Consider the following 17,161-nt stretch of genomic DNA (forward strand, 5'->3'; position numbering starts at 1 on the left):
ATTCTTTATACATTTATTTTTAGTCAATAATTCATACTATTACAATATACATTTCCTCTAAAAGTTCATAAAGTATTTTCAAATACTTTTTAAAAAATTTTTATTGAAAAGTTGCTCAACAGGAGATGGGAGTAGAGAGAGAGGAGAGGGCCCGAGACAGGACTCGAACCAGGGACATTTGTTTCTAAGACCTTCAGTCTCGGTTTATGGGATGCCTGCTCAACCAGTTGTGCTGCCCAGCACCCAGTATCATTCAATTTACCGGTAATTCAATTCAACATGGATGGATGAATGAATGGCAGAATGTTTACGTGAATTTGGCTGCAGGAATGCTTTGAATTTGTTTTGGAAACATCTGCATCAACTTTGTAAATCCATTACAACATAGATTAATTCAACAGACTGAGGCCATCAGAAATGAGGAGATGAAGGGTCCAGAAGCACATCAGCTGTAACATAGCCACTGAGAAGTAACAAACGGTGACTGGACAGTGCTTTTCTAGTTTAGCTGACCACACAAAATGCTTTGACACTACAAGCCACATCCACACACACTCATACAGCACCTGTTAGTCTATACAAAGGTACAGTCTACACAGTGCTTTTTTCTCTATCACACATATTCACACGCTGATGGATGCATCGGGAGGCAAATCTGGGGTTTGGCATCTTGCCCAAGGACACTTCAAACAGGTGGTCCGGAGAGGGCCGGGAGTTGAACCACAGACCTTCCGATTGACAGATGACTGCTCTTCCTCCTGAAATGCAGGCTAAAAAATAATCCAGAAATAATTCTTTGGCAAAAAGCGCTCTGTCAAGTCGAAGCTGTATGAAAAAGTTGACCTTAAGGACTGTGAAAATTGATTTTCTCATGGAAATATGTATGTACCTCTTACATCGTATAACGGCGAGGCTATGATCCCTGGTCACTTCATATTATCCATTATACAGATACATCATTGTCAACCACATGGGAACTTATCGTAATCATACTTCATTACTTACACATCAGTCACTGTCAACTCAAATAACCAACCTATGAATCCAATACAGAACATCACAGTATGTTTACAACACCGAGGGACTACGTCGAACGACAGTATAATGAATCTTCTGGCACCCCTTCGGGAAGCAGCAGAATGGTCTGTTCCGGCGTTCCCCAGGCTGTGCGGGCCAGCTCACTAATGAGCTCACGGGGGAGCACCCACTGTCTGCCAGTTTAATAGACAGCAGCTTTGCCAGAAACTACACAGAGAAGAGCGGAGGTGGTGGAGGGTTATTAAACAGAGACAGAATGAGAAAGATATTCTTACATGGGGTGAGAAACAAGAAACTCATGTGAGAAATTCCATCATTATGATGCAGAGAGGAGAATAAAGGACACAGATGAAAAGAGGAAGTTATTCTCATTAGGTCACCTGCTATGAGAAACAATTCAAGCAGCACATTTATTCCACAGTATTATACTTAAAATCATACCTGAACTTTTTTATCTCCATGAGGTAAAGTTTGAAGCAATTTATTTTGCTTAAAGAGCTTTAACCAAGTCAAAGGGTGGTATTACTATTATTATTAGGGTATTGTTATAAATATACGTAATTAAAACAGGATGGCAAAAGGAAATATATTGGTACTGCGGGCTGCTCACGCTCACCCTGCTGTCCTCATATTTATCTACATCAATCCCAGTTAATACAACTGGATGAACACATTTAAGTGTTGCAGCTATAGGGAATAGTGTGGCTGAGTTATCTCCTTTCTTTCGTAAAGAATGAGCCTTTGTTAAAGAGGATAAATAAAGGAGCCAGTGAAGCTCCTCCCCCTGGCATTTAGAGAATTCAAACGGCTCGTCATAGCTGTTGGGAACATTACTCAGCAGAAAAGAAACTCCTCAGATTGTATCATGTGATGGAAACCCAACAGACCATATTTTTGATGATGGAAAACTTTTAAAAAAGTCTCAGATGGAGGAAGTATTGACATTATTAAAACAGTTATTATTAATTATTAAAGTAAAAGCACCAATAAGCAATGGAAAACAAGCAGAATAAGTAAAGCATGACTAAGGGTAGAAAAAAAAAGTTGGAACGACAGCATATTAATAAAGAAAGTGTGTACGTCTCCAGTTACTGTAGCAGCTGCTAAAGGTGAAACTAGATGACTATTTGGAGAAGACAGAAGGAAAAAATAAGGTTTTTATTCACCACACTTTTTATGTTTTTGGAGTTGCTCCTTTTATACTTTCATTCCTGGATCTATTTATGGCTTTCATCAAAGTTCTGATGGGCATCCTTATTTTTAGTCCAGGTCTACTTGTTCTGTTGCTTTTGTAAAACTCCTGTTTTCTGTTTAGCTTGCATTCGATTTTTTCCTGCTTTACTTTGAAAGTGCATTTCTCTTTTAGATGCATGTAATATTTAATTTGATTTCCATAGCTCGCCTGCCTCATCAGCCCCTGAATATAAAGCATATATAGTCCTCTCTCCCCCTTTTCCTTTGTTAGTCCATTTGTTCACCTTACTTTGGTCCTTCTGTCCGGCCACCTGTGGCATGTATCCTCCAAGTCTTAGTTAGTATTCTATTCTACTATTTTTGCCTTAATTATTGATAGCCACTTTTTGGAGCTGTGTAGTGGATCCTAGACTCATCACTTCAGCCTTAAAGCAACATTACAGAAGTTTGTGGACCTTACAACCACGTGCCTTTGACTCCTTTTCCCAAGTACACCAACCTTTGTTTTGTATATTCCAAAGCATGAAACTGCCCTGGAGCACCACAGGGATAATATACCGAAATTCATAACTTTGATTTCAAGCTGGATAACAGCTGTAACTAGATAACTACACACTATTACAATTTTACTGCTGGAGAGAACTTGGATATAAAACAGTATAATACACAGAAGAAGGGCCATCTTCATTGTTGCTTTTGGTAAATAATAACCGATTACCTCTCTTGCTGTCGTGTTTGATTTGCTTGGTTTTGTCGGCACGGTTACCGATGTGCAGGTTTAAATCCATTCAGAGAATACGATCATGATCACCACTTGTTGCATGTATAGTTTGTTTTCATGTCCATCTTGGGTCCACACATTTCACAGCACTTTGGCTATTAGCCACAACCAAGAATGATGATTAATTAAATTATTTAAAACAATTAATAAATTTCAACAGCAAACTAACTGATTAAATCTAAAACAGTTTTCACAAAATTAATCTTATAAACTAAGCAACTGGATTTGATGCTAATTTCTAGTCATACATATAAGATCCACATAGAGTCCCCAAATTTAAGTATATCTATTATTCAGCATTATTAACAGAATATTTATAAGAACTTCAGCTTCTGTGAGTTCCCCCATATTATTCAGAATTCTGCAGCACCTGGTTGCTCGATAAGGTCTGAATACGCTAATTCAACTTGGATAAAGATGAGGACTGTCACTTCACCTGAACACCCTGTCAAACATATAGTAGGCCGGGTCACTGTCATAGCACTAACATGGACGCAAAAACACTTCATCTGAAATATTATAGTTTCATCTTAGTAGCTGGTAAGAAGTTTAAGTTTTGGCACAGCAGTAATTAGACAGTCTGTTAGTAACAAAGTTTAATACAAAAAAAAAAAAAAAAAGGAACCGGTATCCCGGTTCTATAAAGCTACATTACCCCACAGTGCTTGCATGTGTGTGTATCACATCAGGCAGTGACTCATACTGGATAGTCTGCAGTTAAAACTATTTCAGGGTTTTCATTTTCCAGCTGTAGGCAATCATTAGCTCGTCCACTCCTCATTTTGTGGCATGATATTTTGTTTTTAATCATCTTGGTGTACTCACATTAGCCATATTGTTGCTATTTTTTGGCAGGCATGACACCATGGACATCTTGGGTCTGTTCTTTGTGGTCAACGTGTGAGATGGGAGCTTTGGCTTGAGTTTACACACTGTTCCTACCATCATCAGCTTCCTCTTAAGAACCCCTCTTTCCAACTTCTGCACAGTAATAAAGTTATGATCTGTCCACAGTGTCATTACCTTCTTTATGCACAGAATCAATATGCGAGGAAACAAAGCTTGCTGAGTTACTCTCTTTTGTTGCAATACGCAACCTTTAAAACGGAGCCTTTAAAATAACTTTTTCTAAAGAAGGCGCCCACTGAAAAACAGCAACTTAAGGCTACCCGTTCCTGCTGCAGGCAGAGAGAAGGATGAGCTTGCGGGCACGCTCCGAATATGGAAATGAAGAAATATGGAGCCAATTTTACCAAGAACAACAGGCTGAACTGAGGTCTCTGAAGTAGGTGCAGCAGCTTGCCAGCGAATAATGACATTAATGTGAGAGAAACAAATATACACTGACAGTATGATCGTTTTCTACACTGTGGTCAAGATCAAGAAAGAAAATGATATCATAATATTTTTTGTCCTGTCATCCAGCCCGAGCTGCATCCCTGTCATGGAATAGCAGGAGCAGAAAGATAAAATTCACAAATTCATGCACACATATACAAACAAAACACACGCACAGCGTAAGCAGAGGTACGCTTACACACACTCAGATATTACCTCGTGTTCAGTGGACCCGAACACTATATATATGATAAATGTTTCGAGGAGTGTGTAGCTTGGAGTGTAAAGGTCTTCATTTGTGTGTTTTTTTATAGAAAATAGCAAAGATTGAAAAATAACTAAACAATGTTATTTTGTACTAACTTGTGTTATTCATATTAAAAGTAACCAGTACTGTAATTAACTTCAAATATATGAATGAAGTGGAATAGAAGGTATCAAATTTAGCTCTGAAGTACAAAGTCCATAAAACTGTAACAGAAGTACAGAACTTAAGTAAATGTACCAAATAACTTTAAACCCCTGCACACATTTAAACAAAGTAAACATCTATGAGGCACAGTATAAAAGGGAGCCTGCTTAGGATCATGTTATTGTTTATGTTCTGTACGTACTGTTGGGAGGAAGTGAATGAGATTTTATGATTTACTAGAAATCTATCATAGAAAACATATTTCTAACAATGTGTACTAATAATTATACTAAGTAAAAAAGAAAACTATATACAAATGAAGAAACAAAAACAAAAAACTAAGATTAATTGTAGGCAGACTGGATAAAATGACAAAACCTCCCACACACATTCAGATATGATATCTTAGCAGGTATTGGAATAAAGGTAAGGTTATTATAGACAGATATAGTACTCAGGATAAACTTATGAAGTCTGCTTGGTTCAAATTTCACAATTACTGGAAAAAATAAGCCTTTTTCTAACATGTATTCTGTTTAAACAAGATTTCCATCCTCATCATGTTTCTACAGAACTAACTGGCTTCCTGGCAACTGGATTAAGCTGAAAATCTGTCTTATTCTGCAGCTCAGGCCTGACAAAGATTTACACACTTTGAACCCTTGGCTAAGTTCTTTTTAAATGAAAGACTTAAAAGGGAGGCCTACATGGAACAAGAAGACCATCTCCTCCAGGGTTGATCAGTGCACTAGTTTTATAGCCAACATGTTTGTACCTGTTCTGAGTCTCAAAGACATCCCCATCACAAAAACTACACCAGTTTCTGTGCTTGCACAGTTCACGTCTGATGTGGTTTCCCTCTGTAATTAAGGGCCGTTAGAATGTAGAGCACCTGGTTTCAATCACCCCCTTTGAAAGAGATGTAGACACTTTCTGCACAACAAACTCACATTTCACACATCTAACAGTAGAGATAGCTAAGACAAAGAAAAGGACACTCAAGCAGACAAGACATGATTTAAACCAAAAGAGAAAAGTAGGTAAAGTGAGACACACATATTCAGCATGAACGAGACAAAACAAAGTAATAATGAAGAGGGAATAAGAGAAAAAAAGAGGTGATTGTGATTATAAAATCACTTCTGAAAACATACTTTCTTTGTTTTAAAGGCTGTGTCTATGTGCACTTCTGCATGATGGGTAATCCTGAGGCGGAGGAAGGCTTGGTGCCATGCCAATTCTGCATTTTTGTTGCAATATTTACCAACATTTCTCTAGAAAGAATCGAGTGAAAAATCTAGCAACAAAATCTTGTTCTTGCTGCTCCAAGCGCAGAGAAGCAAAAGAGCTCGCACTGACCGTAGCGCTGTAATGACGAGAATAGGGGCACGCAGCCAATTTTACAAAGTCTCAATGGATTCATCTACGCTGCTTTCAGTGAGCACCAGAGAAGTACGGCAGCTGATACGGGCGTAAATGTGAGTGAAACACTGATTGGCAATTTGTTTCAACCTCCTGCTCAGTTGCATACATACACACTACATACAGCAACTGAACTGAATTGAAATCTTGTTTTATTTGTAAATTTGAGTCAACTGTCATGTACTTGACCTCGAACTGTCAATTTATCAAAATTATTAGGGTTGTAAACTAATGTACCAAACATTGGAAATTATTCATTGTTATCCAGTGAAATGTGTTATTTAGCAGGAAGGGTGAACAATTTTGCAGGGCACTGTTAGGAAGTCACCTTCTCTGTAGTAGTTTATCCTAGAATCTCCCCGATTCTAAGAATCAAGCACAAAGGTCAGAGTGTGATGATATAGAGCTACTTGAGCACAAAAGGTGCTGGGGAAGTGACATTTATAAACCGCACCATGAGATCCTGTAGATATGCAAAATCTGATGGCTAAAATTATGACTCCCAGTCCTAAAAACTTGCAAAAGACAAATATTCCAGCATGATAATGATCAAATAGACACTGCTTGAAAAAAAAAAAAAAAAAAAAAAAGAGGTCACGTGCTTTTGAATCATTGACATTTCGGTGATATCAGGCGTGGTGTGTTTTACAGATCGACTTACTTTCATTCCACATGTGCGAGTGCTTTTGATTGTGCACGAACGTGAAGTGGTCATTCCATGTTAGAGACAAGGCTCAGGCCCAGGACTGTCTTTTAAGAGTCACCCTCTGTTCTCATCTCCTTTGTGAAAGATAGTGATAAATCATTAATAGGTTTACCACTGTCGTGTGTATGTGTGCGAGCATCCGTTTGTGTGTAAGGGGGATTTCTGCCTGGTGCCCTCTGGCTTCTATCACTGCAATACTGTTCACAAACCATTTCTGTTGCAGGCACAGGCAAGCAAACACACACACACACGTACACACACACACACACACACACACACACACACACACACACACACACACACACACACACACACACACACACACACACACACACACACACACACACACACACACACACACAGATTATTCATCATAGGCAGCTGAAGCATCATCTTGTTCAGGCTCATAAATAATTTCCTGCAGCTCAAGTCTGGCCTGGAAACCTGCCTTTCACTCCATGCCATCCACTCCCCCTCTCCAAGTACAACTCTCTCCTTTCCTCACTGTCTGCCTGCCATATCCTCCCCCTCTCCAACTACACTGATCCAGCTTCTTTTTTTTTTTTCTTCCTCTCCGTCACTGTGCTTCTCTTCACTAGCCTCTCTCCATTGGTAAAACCACCATGATCCCTTTGGGCTGTGCGCTCCCCACCACTTCTTTCCCAGTCAAACCCCTCCCCTAGCACAACAATCTGTATCCCTCTCTGCAGTGCTTTACTTGTAAATCAGGAAAACTCTCAACGGCAGCAGAAGGGGCTGGGGTGATCCAGCGGGTCAGAAAATGCATCAAAAACACGCTGCCTGGAGCACATTTGACAGGGTCTTGGCACTATGTCCTAATGCTGTCATGCAATTAACAGTGTAGGGCACTGCATTTGCATGTAGAACATCGGTCGAAAATGTTCTTCTCTTGCCAAAATGACATAAGAAATGCATAAAAATATTTTAGTCTCTAGCTAACCAATGAACAAATAATGAAGAAAACAGTTCATCTGGGAAGGTTGTAAAAAGTTAATCAGGAAAGGGTAATAAATACTGCTTATTTCAAGTTATATTTGCTCTCCTCTTGAAATGTCCCGAGCTTTATTGGAATACCTAAAATCATACCAAAAGGTATGAATACAGCATTTTCTATTCTGAATAAAAGAAATAAATACTAATTAATATGTCACAGATGCATCATATCAATGCTGTGAAAAATGGTTTGCTGAGTAAAACTGCTTATAGTGATGAGCACTAGCACTTAGCTTCCAAGCTATAGTTGTCCTCTGGTTTATGAAACCCTTAGTTTACTTTTAGTAAACTAAGGGTTTATCCAATCTCATTACGCTCATTTTGAGCAATAGAAAGCAAAACATTTTTCTGAATAACTGGTGAAGAGACTAAATCGCTTTATGTTGGATCTGTTTGAGAAAGATTCTGCATCGATTCATAAACGTTAAGAATCAATTCTTTAAATATTGATTGATAAAGTATTGCTGAAGGAACTCAAAAGGTGGAACTTAAGTGAAACAGCCAGAGAGTTCACAGCAGAAGTGCAAGATGGCTGAGTGAGAAATCCGACTGGAACCCTCTGGACTAAAAACTAACATATGGAAGCACTTTGGCCTCAATGAACTTTAACTTTAATATTTTTGAAAAATGATGAACATAAGAAACTATGCAACACATTTGCACCCAGGAAAGGATGTAAAATACACCTGATTGTAGAGGCTGCCAACCAGAGCAACACTATCAATACTTTTATTACCATCTTCAGTCTTACAATCAGGGCTTTTGATCAATGTTGTGCGCTTTGGAGTCTAGATACAACGTCCCATCCTAAAAATATTATTCTGACAGAGCATTCGGTCAAGGAATAATTTCAGAAATCAGGTAGGATATCTAACATGTGGACATTCACTGCCCCAGAGCATTGTCAGCATAACTGTGCATCTGCCAATAATACGTAAAAACATGCCTTGTGTGCTCCAAACAAGTACAGTTAATAAGTTATTATAGTGCAGGTGACAGGGGGATGTTGTTTAGAAGTCCGTTACTTTTTATTAGTGATTCAGAATGTTGACGTCTGTGTTAATTTACCACAAGTATGCTCTTAGAGGCCCACTTTTCCTGTCAGTTCTTCTTCAAGGCTGGCAAATAGAAGGTAAATGTAAACTTTTAGTTAACTTGTCACATAACTTTCATTTGTTCCATCAATAAAATATACTGGAAGTCATTTCTTCATGGATCATTACAAATACTTTGCTTTGCAAGGAAAAAGAAGTCCTGTGTAGAAGAAAAGATGCATAAAAAAAATCATGTCATAATCACATCTCAGCTCTTTTTTCCTTCACAAAACAGAGGCAATCACTGACTGTTCAGATAAAGATTTGCTTGAATTTTAAAAAGTAAACGAAATTAGAAAAAAATAACTATTACATTAGAGCAGCAGAATCTCCTCCAAACAGCCAAAACCTAACTTTCAAACTGAGGCAATGAGCCCGACGTGTATTCTTGGTCTAAAATGTGTGTTTGTTGTAGGCTTTGTAACAGAAGTCAAGTTTCTTTTAAGGGAAGAATTCCAAGAAGTTCCCGTCACTACTCCACAGCAGGGACTTGTGTGCTGTAATGTGCATGTAATCAGGCAGGTTGTTACAATATAAAACACATAAAACAAGAGGCAGAATGACTGTGCTGTCTGGTAAATCATTGCACAACTATGTCTTCACATAGCAAGGAGTTGTTTGCTGCTGTATTAAGGTTTAAAATATTCCAAGTTGCACCTTTAACTTTGCTCAACCTTGAAACAGTGCCCATAGGCGAGGGATCAATTTTCTGAAAAAACGTTTCTCTATAAAAAAAAATATATATATATCTTAGTTCCAAGGCCTGTTTAGCAATAAATCAATCAGTAACTAATACAAAATCATATCAGTCGTCTACTGTGGCAAATAGCTGAGTCACAGCATTGTGTCCTTTGTAGAAACGATAAAAAAATCCATCATGAATTCATTCTCCAATCTGCTTAGTCCATTTCAGGGTCACGATCAATCTCATAAATTATCTATCTGTATATCCGGAGGTCCTATTTTAGAGAGAAATGCATATTTCATTAGAGAGGCAAAACAATGTAACAACGGTGTGTATCAACAGAGAACACGAAAAACACGTCTCCGGCGTAACAATTCATTAAGTCGCTGGATAATTCAAATGTATTACCTTCTCATGTATTGTGCAACACTGTTCCTCTATAAACTATGATAAAATGTCCTTCTACCAGTCTCTTCTTCTGCTATCTGATGCTGAGCACAAAACAAGCTGTTGTTTTCACAGCTTAGTAGGTCAACACTTTACCCAAAGTCAGATCAGCAGAGATTTAATGGTGAGGCGCTTTGAGTAGTCAACAAAATCCTCGTCTTGTTGACCACTTTTACACTGAAAGCCACACTGTCCGTTTCGCACACACACACGCGCACACAAACAACACTTCTTAGTCCACACAGCGTTACAGGTATGGTCTGGACCACAAGCCTTCCAACTGCTTTTCTGCCTGAGCTATCACTTAATACAGCTACCCATTAAGTCTACTACAGCCTCATCCAGCTGGGATCAGATTAGAAGCAGGACATGATCTGTAACACCAGTTCATGACTCACATTCATGTCTGCTGCTAATGCTCAGTCACCTGGGAAGGAGTCAGATTACCTGCAGAAGACATGGATTCAGTGCAGGTGCTCCACATAAATGCTGCCGTCTCTGTCACACTTCCGACTATCCAACTATTTGTTCACTGATCATTCACAATCTTATTTAGTCAGATATCAAAAACTCAATTCCATAAATATGGGGATGCTGCGTAAAAAGTAAATAAAAACAGGATGTAATCATTTCCAAATCTCATAAACTGATATTTTATCATGAATAGAGCATAGGAAACATGTCAAATACTGAAAGTAAGAGATTTTGCTATTTTATGAAAAATATTTGCTCATTTCTATACGTCTCACAAAAGTTGGGATGCAGGCAACAAAAAGCTGTGAAAATAACTAATACAAATAAACAACAGCTGGAAGAACATGTTCCATAAGGTCAATAAAATGACTGGTTCTAAAAAGAGCACCTTAGAGTGGCTGAGTCTCTCAGGAGTAAAAAAGGGCCGAGGCTCAGTAATTCACAAAAAACTGTGCCCAAAAATTATGAAGCAATTTTAAAATAACGTGCCTCAATGTGGAAATTCTGAACATTCTGAATAATCCATTATCTACTGCACACATCAAACAATACTGAGAATCTGGAGACTCTTTGCACAAGGGACATGGACAAAAATCAGTTTTGAATGCCCATGACCACCTTGTACTCCAGGCCAAAGCTAACTGAAAATGGACTGAAACAAAGTGGAAAACTGTTCTGTGTTTTAGTGAATCAGTGACCATGGAACTGGCAACTTGCATATCTGGAAAGGCACCATCAATGGTGTATTATATTTATGTGTTTCTACTCTTTTTCGATAGAGGCCTTGCATATTTCAGCAAGACCATGCTAAACCACATACATCTATTATAACAACATGGCTTTATATATGAGAAAAGTCCAGGTGTTGGACTGGCCTCCCTATAGTCCGGACCTTTTTACCAGCAGAAAACATCCAGTTCATCATGAAATGCAAAATACAACAAAGACTGGAATCCTATATCAACCTAGAACCAAATCCTCTCCTAAAGGTCCTGCAAAAAAGCTCTCCTCAGCTCCCAGACATTTAAAAGCTGATGTTAAAAGAACACAGTCGTAAACATGTGTCCCAACTTTTGTGAGACATGTTGCTGCTATCAAATTCAAGATGAGCTGATACTTCACATGAAATAGTGTCAACACTCTCTGTTTTCTATTATTATTCATTTATTATTTTGTTATTTACATTTTACAGTTGGTCAAATAATCGGAATTTAAGTTATAAATATATAATTTAATTTTTTTAAAAATGAGATGACAAACTGTTGGAAAGGTAGAACTGTAGCAGAGACAGAGGCATGGGATCTCCAGAGAATGACATGCCTGCATTGGGGTGTTGTGTTTGTAGCACGGCAACAACTGAGCTGATGACATCACATGTAGTCATGTGTCAGCTGGTAACACAAGTAAACTGTCATAGCAGACAAAATCAATGCAAAGTTTCAGTTAAAAGTTTAACATCTGTGTGCAAAGACACTCGCTCTCAGTAACATATTCAGAATACCTCCTTTACTCTTGTTGCTGCGTTTGCTCGTATAGTCTGAGAACTGTTTAAAGGAATGTTGGAATATGTTCCTAAATGCAGCTGCACAGCATCTAAACCAGCGGAAGATGAATGCTTCAAAAGTTACCATTTGCACAGAAAAAAAAGCTCAGTAGAAAATCGCAAGACGATGCCAAGAAAGACACAACTGCCACTTGTGCAGTACCTTTACAGAATTTGTGGTACAGAAACAGCAGATTTAGGTGGCAACATGTCAGGTGCAGACCTGGATGTCAAAGTTATCAAGTTAGAAACTTCTTCAACAGCTAGTATCCACAACATTGTAATTTATTGGTAGAGTCACCTTTGATACAAGCTGTCTTGTGTGTTTCTTGATGGGCTTTGAATTTGACTGAAAAAATGTTAAATAGCCATGTTCATATATTCAATCTGAACATTTCAGCTCAGAAGTTTCTAAACAGAGAATTTACTCATAAAATATTAAATATGGCAATATATAGGCTATATAAGACTTAAAAGCTTCACCATGAACAGATTTTACACAGTGATATAACCTCAGCCTCATTTTCAGGCAAAATACTTCATTCAGGATCTTCACTGGCTTTATATTCACTGCATTGATGAGTGGTTGGACTCATTATTTGTGGGTTTGGCAGACTGAGTTTAGAGTTAAAAAGCCCCACTCAGACTGAGTTAGCAGTAACGAACAGAAATGGTGTAATTCATAGTACAACTTCTCAGTTGCAAACATACACACAGACAACAATCTTCATTGGAGAAATAAGGTTACCCTACACCAAGTACCCAGGGAGGGGGAACAACAAAAGGAACTAAAACTGAATTGTAGAGTTAGAGCTGTCAAAGTTACTATTAACTATTGAGGTGGTGGAATAACAGATATTTTGTGTGTGTGTGTGTGTGTGTGTATATATCAACTCTCATAATGGGGCTATCACTTCTGTGTGATAGCCCCATTATTGGTTTTGCTTCAGAAAAAGCTTTTTCCATATTTCTGCCAATAGCAATAATCAGGTAGAGAAAGGAGGACAAACAAACTTCTGTGCATCACTGCTGCATTTATGTACTGTAGCTCATTATCTCTCATTGCACTCAAACTGCCTTTCAGATTTGATAAAGGCATTACAAAAACATTTCTAAAGAGTGACACCCAATCCAAAAACTCCCACACTACAAGCTGTCCATCCCTGTCTTGTTAACGTGTTTGAGAAGAACATTTCCAGTCAATTGATTTCATGTTAGTTTGGTAAGTTGTCATGTGAGCTGCCTTTGCTGTGCGTTATCGTGAGCTTTCAGGTCATTTGCTTCATCATTATTGAACTCTCTCTCCTCCACCATCACGCAGACCCCTCATCTGTTCATCTACCCAGCCAACTACACTCTTATTATCAATAAAATCAAAAGTCGGTACAAGCTCACAGCCGGCCGCTGCAGATCCTTTTCAACAACATTTATTCTACTAGTTGACTGTACCTGTAGTCTCACCTCACACCAAATGTTTTCCCATTCATTAATAATAATGAGGTAAAACATTGGAAAATCTCATGCTTATAATGGATGCGTTCTGTGATACAGTTTAATACAAACAAAAGTGAAGCAAAGAGGAACCAAGACAAGATGATACACTTACTTTTATGTCAACTCTGAATCAATGAATAAACACTGTGACCCTGGGCAAGTGGTTATGTGGTAAAATGAAGGAGCATACTCAGATAACTGAAACCAGGGGTCTTCTGCTGGGAAAAAATATTGATAAAAAATAAACACCTTAATTCTTACAATACCTAACCTCTTGAATTAAGTCCATTTACAGCCAACTGCACCAGTTTAGATCAGTTAGTCTTAGGGTGAGATCAGAGGGCAACTGTTAGACGACAGGCCAACCAAAGTAAACTTAGCTGATGCTGACTCACGAATTGAATGTAAGAAAATTTGTTCAAATCAGTGTTCAAATACATACAATATTCTCTGTTTTCGTAAGCTTTATTTTCAGCGTTTGTATGAACAATAAATCACATTTCGTTGTAAGCAGTTTGAATCCTGCGTGAGGTGATTAAGAGGTTTGCTGTGGTGTATGATTAGAGGTCAATGAATGGCCTTTCATTAGATTTAGATTTTATTTTGTCATTTGTTTTATTCAATTGAAAGAGAATAGTTTATAATCACTGACATAAACTGTTCGAACAGACTTAGAAGTTTACTGAAGTTTCCCAATGAAACTCAACCCTCGATGTGCATGCCTTTTCTCCCCGAGGTCAAAGGGTCTTCTGTCCTCCAGCCTCCAGCTGACTATACCAACACATTCAACTCTTCTGTATGTTCAGTTCTTTCAAAATGCCTCTTCTCATTCATAAAATGTGTTTTTCCTCATTGTTTCCCTTGCTTGTCGTGCAGGCACCACCCATGCCACTCAACCTCCAACCACCTCCAGAGAACTCAATAGTGTCTTCTGAGGCAGGCTCAGATGCCCACTTTAAGAGCACTCTGCCAGCATTTGTTCGTAGCATCCACGGAATGAACTAAGATTGAACGAAAATAAGTTTGTTCTTCAAAATACTAAAAGTAGACAAGCAAAATCCGAACTTTGCGTTACCGATTTGATGAGAACACACTTGCTTCACATGCTCTCTTGCTCAGATGTCAGAAGTTAAGTAGTCTAAGGTATGAACCAAATATGACTCATTTATTTTTTTTAATATTAAATGATACGTTTCATTGACTGGGGAACTATATGTACAATCATTTTAATGTACAATCATTTTAGTGTTTAACCAAACAAATTTTTTGTGACAAACCGATATGAGATAAGACACAAAAGAGCAAAAAGAAATAAATGTGTAAATGTGTATCTGCTCCATCTACTGTGTCCTAATTGATGCTGAGGTCAGGCTGCTGAGCAGTACAGGGCTGTGTTTGATGCAGGTAAGAGTGTGTGCACGCATGTGTGTGACTGCTCTGCATGCCCTTGACTTGCAGCTGGCAAACAAAGCTTTAGGCCCCCACAGCTGCCTCATCATTACTGTTCACAGGGATCCCCTGGCACACACACACAGGCATAGGCACACACAGTGTGAGAGACTTAGTCACAGCTACACAGGCACAGACACAAACAGACACACGCAGACATACACAGAGACACTCACCCCTTCCCGCAGGCTCCTCATTAAGCCAGTGTAGGCGGCAGCGGGAACGAACCATAGTCCCTCTGGGGAGCCTCTCTTCTCCTGCTGATAGAGAGGCATAGAAAAGACAGGGAGGAAGGGTGAGAGGGGAGGGGAGGGGGGAGGGGGGTACAGTGAAGGGGTAGTGGAGGAGCAGAGTGGGAATGAGAGGAAGGCAGACAGATAAAGTGGAGGAGATGCAAGTAGAGTAGAGTGAGGAAAAGGGCAAGAAAAGGCCAAGTAAGGGAGGGGAATAGAAAGCATGAGGAGTCAAGAAATCTTGATTACATGGTTATCATGAATGTGCAGCAGCATGCTTTTATAGCCATCTGAATAAGATAAAATAGATCTCATTTAGATGGCTTTATATTGACATTTTAGTTTTATTCAAAATGTGTTAACTTTTTTCTACTGTTGAAAAATATTGTGCACATTATTTTCTTTAATCATTTAACCAACCACCTGTTCATAAAATATCTCCGTTTATAAAATATCAAAAGTTTAAAATAAAGAAATAAAGCGCTGTGACGGTTATCAGGAGACCAGTGTTTTTCATTGTTTTTATATGGGAAATTCAATGGGTCCAACATGTCTAATTAATTCAGATATAGATGATGATATATAAGATGAACAAACATACTCTCAAAATGAAAAGTTAATTGCCTCTCAATTTCTTGTGGTTAGATCGTAACATTACTGTTGTTTCGTGGACATTTGAAGGCATCTCTGTTAGGACAAGACCTTTTTCATAAAATACACACTTCTCTAATTGGTTACGATGTAGTAGCTGCTAGCCATAACGAGCATCAGCTGCTAACATGAGTGTCATTACAGATGTCGAGCATGTAGTAATTTCTCTGTAGGAGGAAAAGAACAGTCTCGGATCTTGTTGTATTCACATCAAATAGAGCTACTGGTTTAGAGCTACTTCCACTGAGTTAGGATGAATCTTCTATTACTCTATTTTTTTCTTTTAAATCCTAATTTACTCTATTACACCCAAGATCTCCCTAAACTGTCAAAGAAGAACACTCTGTACAATCAGTGGAAACAGAACTTGCAGGAGTCGACATGTGAATTCATTTAGAGCTTCTACAGGAGATATTTTCTTCAGCTTCACAACAGTGTGAAGTGTAATCAGGTGAGCCGATTGATTTTTGAAGGTTATTCATCAGTCAAGTAAATAAAAATCTTATGCTTAATTGACTTCCCTGGTTAGATTGAGGTTAAGCAGAAATAAATTGGCATTACCCCTTTAATTAAGGACGCCTCCTCCACTCTCTCTTGTAATTTTCAGGGCGGGAGTCAATTTCTTTTCAATTCAGTTTAGTCAGCATGTAAAATGAAACTCCATTATGTAATGATAGAGAGCTCGGTTTCATTCGTTTCACTCAAGATTAGTTTTTCTCACTGAGGTAACGAGAAAATGTCATTTGAACTCTCTTGCATGTGGCATAAATGCTGTGCATGATTGATTTCAGAAATCCATCACAATCTTTATCCAAAGTTGGAAATCTTGGGATCTCGATGGCCAAGAAAAACTGCACACAGTGCAAAGATAAATGCAATGTGATATTTTGTTTTCAGATAAGTTTGTGCATTATAAGGCAGATCATTCTCTCAGTAAGTATTTTATACTGTCTGATGTTGTCATTGCATTGGGATACTGATACTTGAATCCCAATTACACTGACAATATATCAGACAGTACAAAATACTTACTGAGAGAATTGATGCAATTTGTGCATTAATAAGTTTACAAGCTCAGAAAAATATTCACATTCTCTCCATATGAAAATTAATCTTATTTTTTGTCAATCAGCTGTTTATAATACAGAATTAGTTGTTTAAAAGTGTGGACATAAAATGCAGTAAT

The 17,161-nt window shown here is 38.3% G+C and overlaps 1 protein-coding gene across 1 annotated transcript in view; it reads right to left on the reverse strand.

Moving 5' to 3' along the window:
• The window catches only part of ulk4 (unc-51 like kinase 4), a 78,653-nt gene that overhangs the window by 47,073 nt on the left and 14,419 nt on the right, over window positions 1-17,161 (reverse strand). The window contains exon 19 of the mRNA XM_072394718.1: window positions 15,268-15,348. Within this exon, the coding sequence (XP_072250819.1) occupies window positions 15,268-15,348 (81 nt within the window). The remainder of the gene's footprint in view (window positions 1-15,267; window positions 15,349-17,161) is intronic.

The sequence above is a fragment of the Leuresthes tenuis genome, unplaced genomic scaffold, assembly GCF_036924035.1.
Source record: "Leuresthes tenuis unplaced genomic scaffold, fLeuTen1.0.hap1 SCAF_10, whole genome shotgun sequence".
NCBI classification, from domain to species: domain Eukaryota; kingdom Metazoa; phylum Chordata; class Actinopteri; order Atheriniformes; family Atherinopsidae; genus Leuresthes; species Leuresthes tenuis.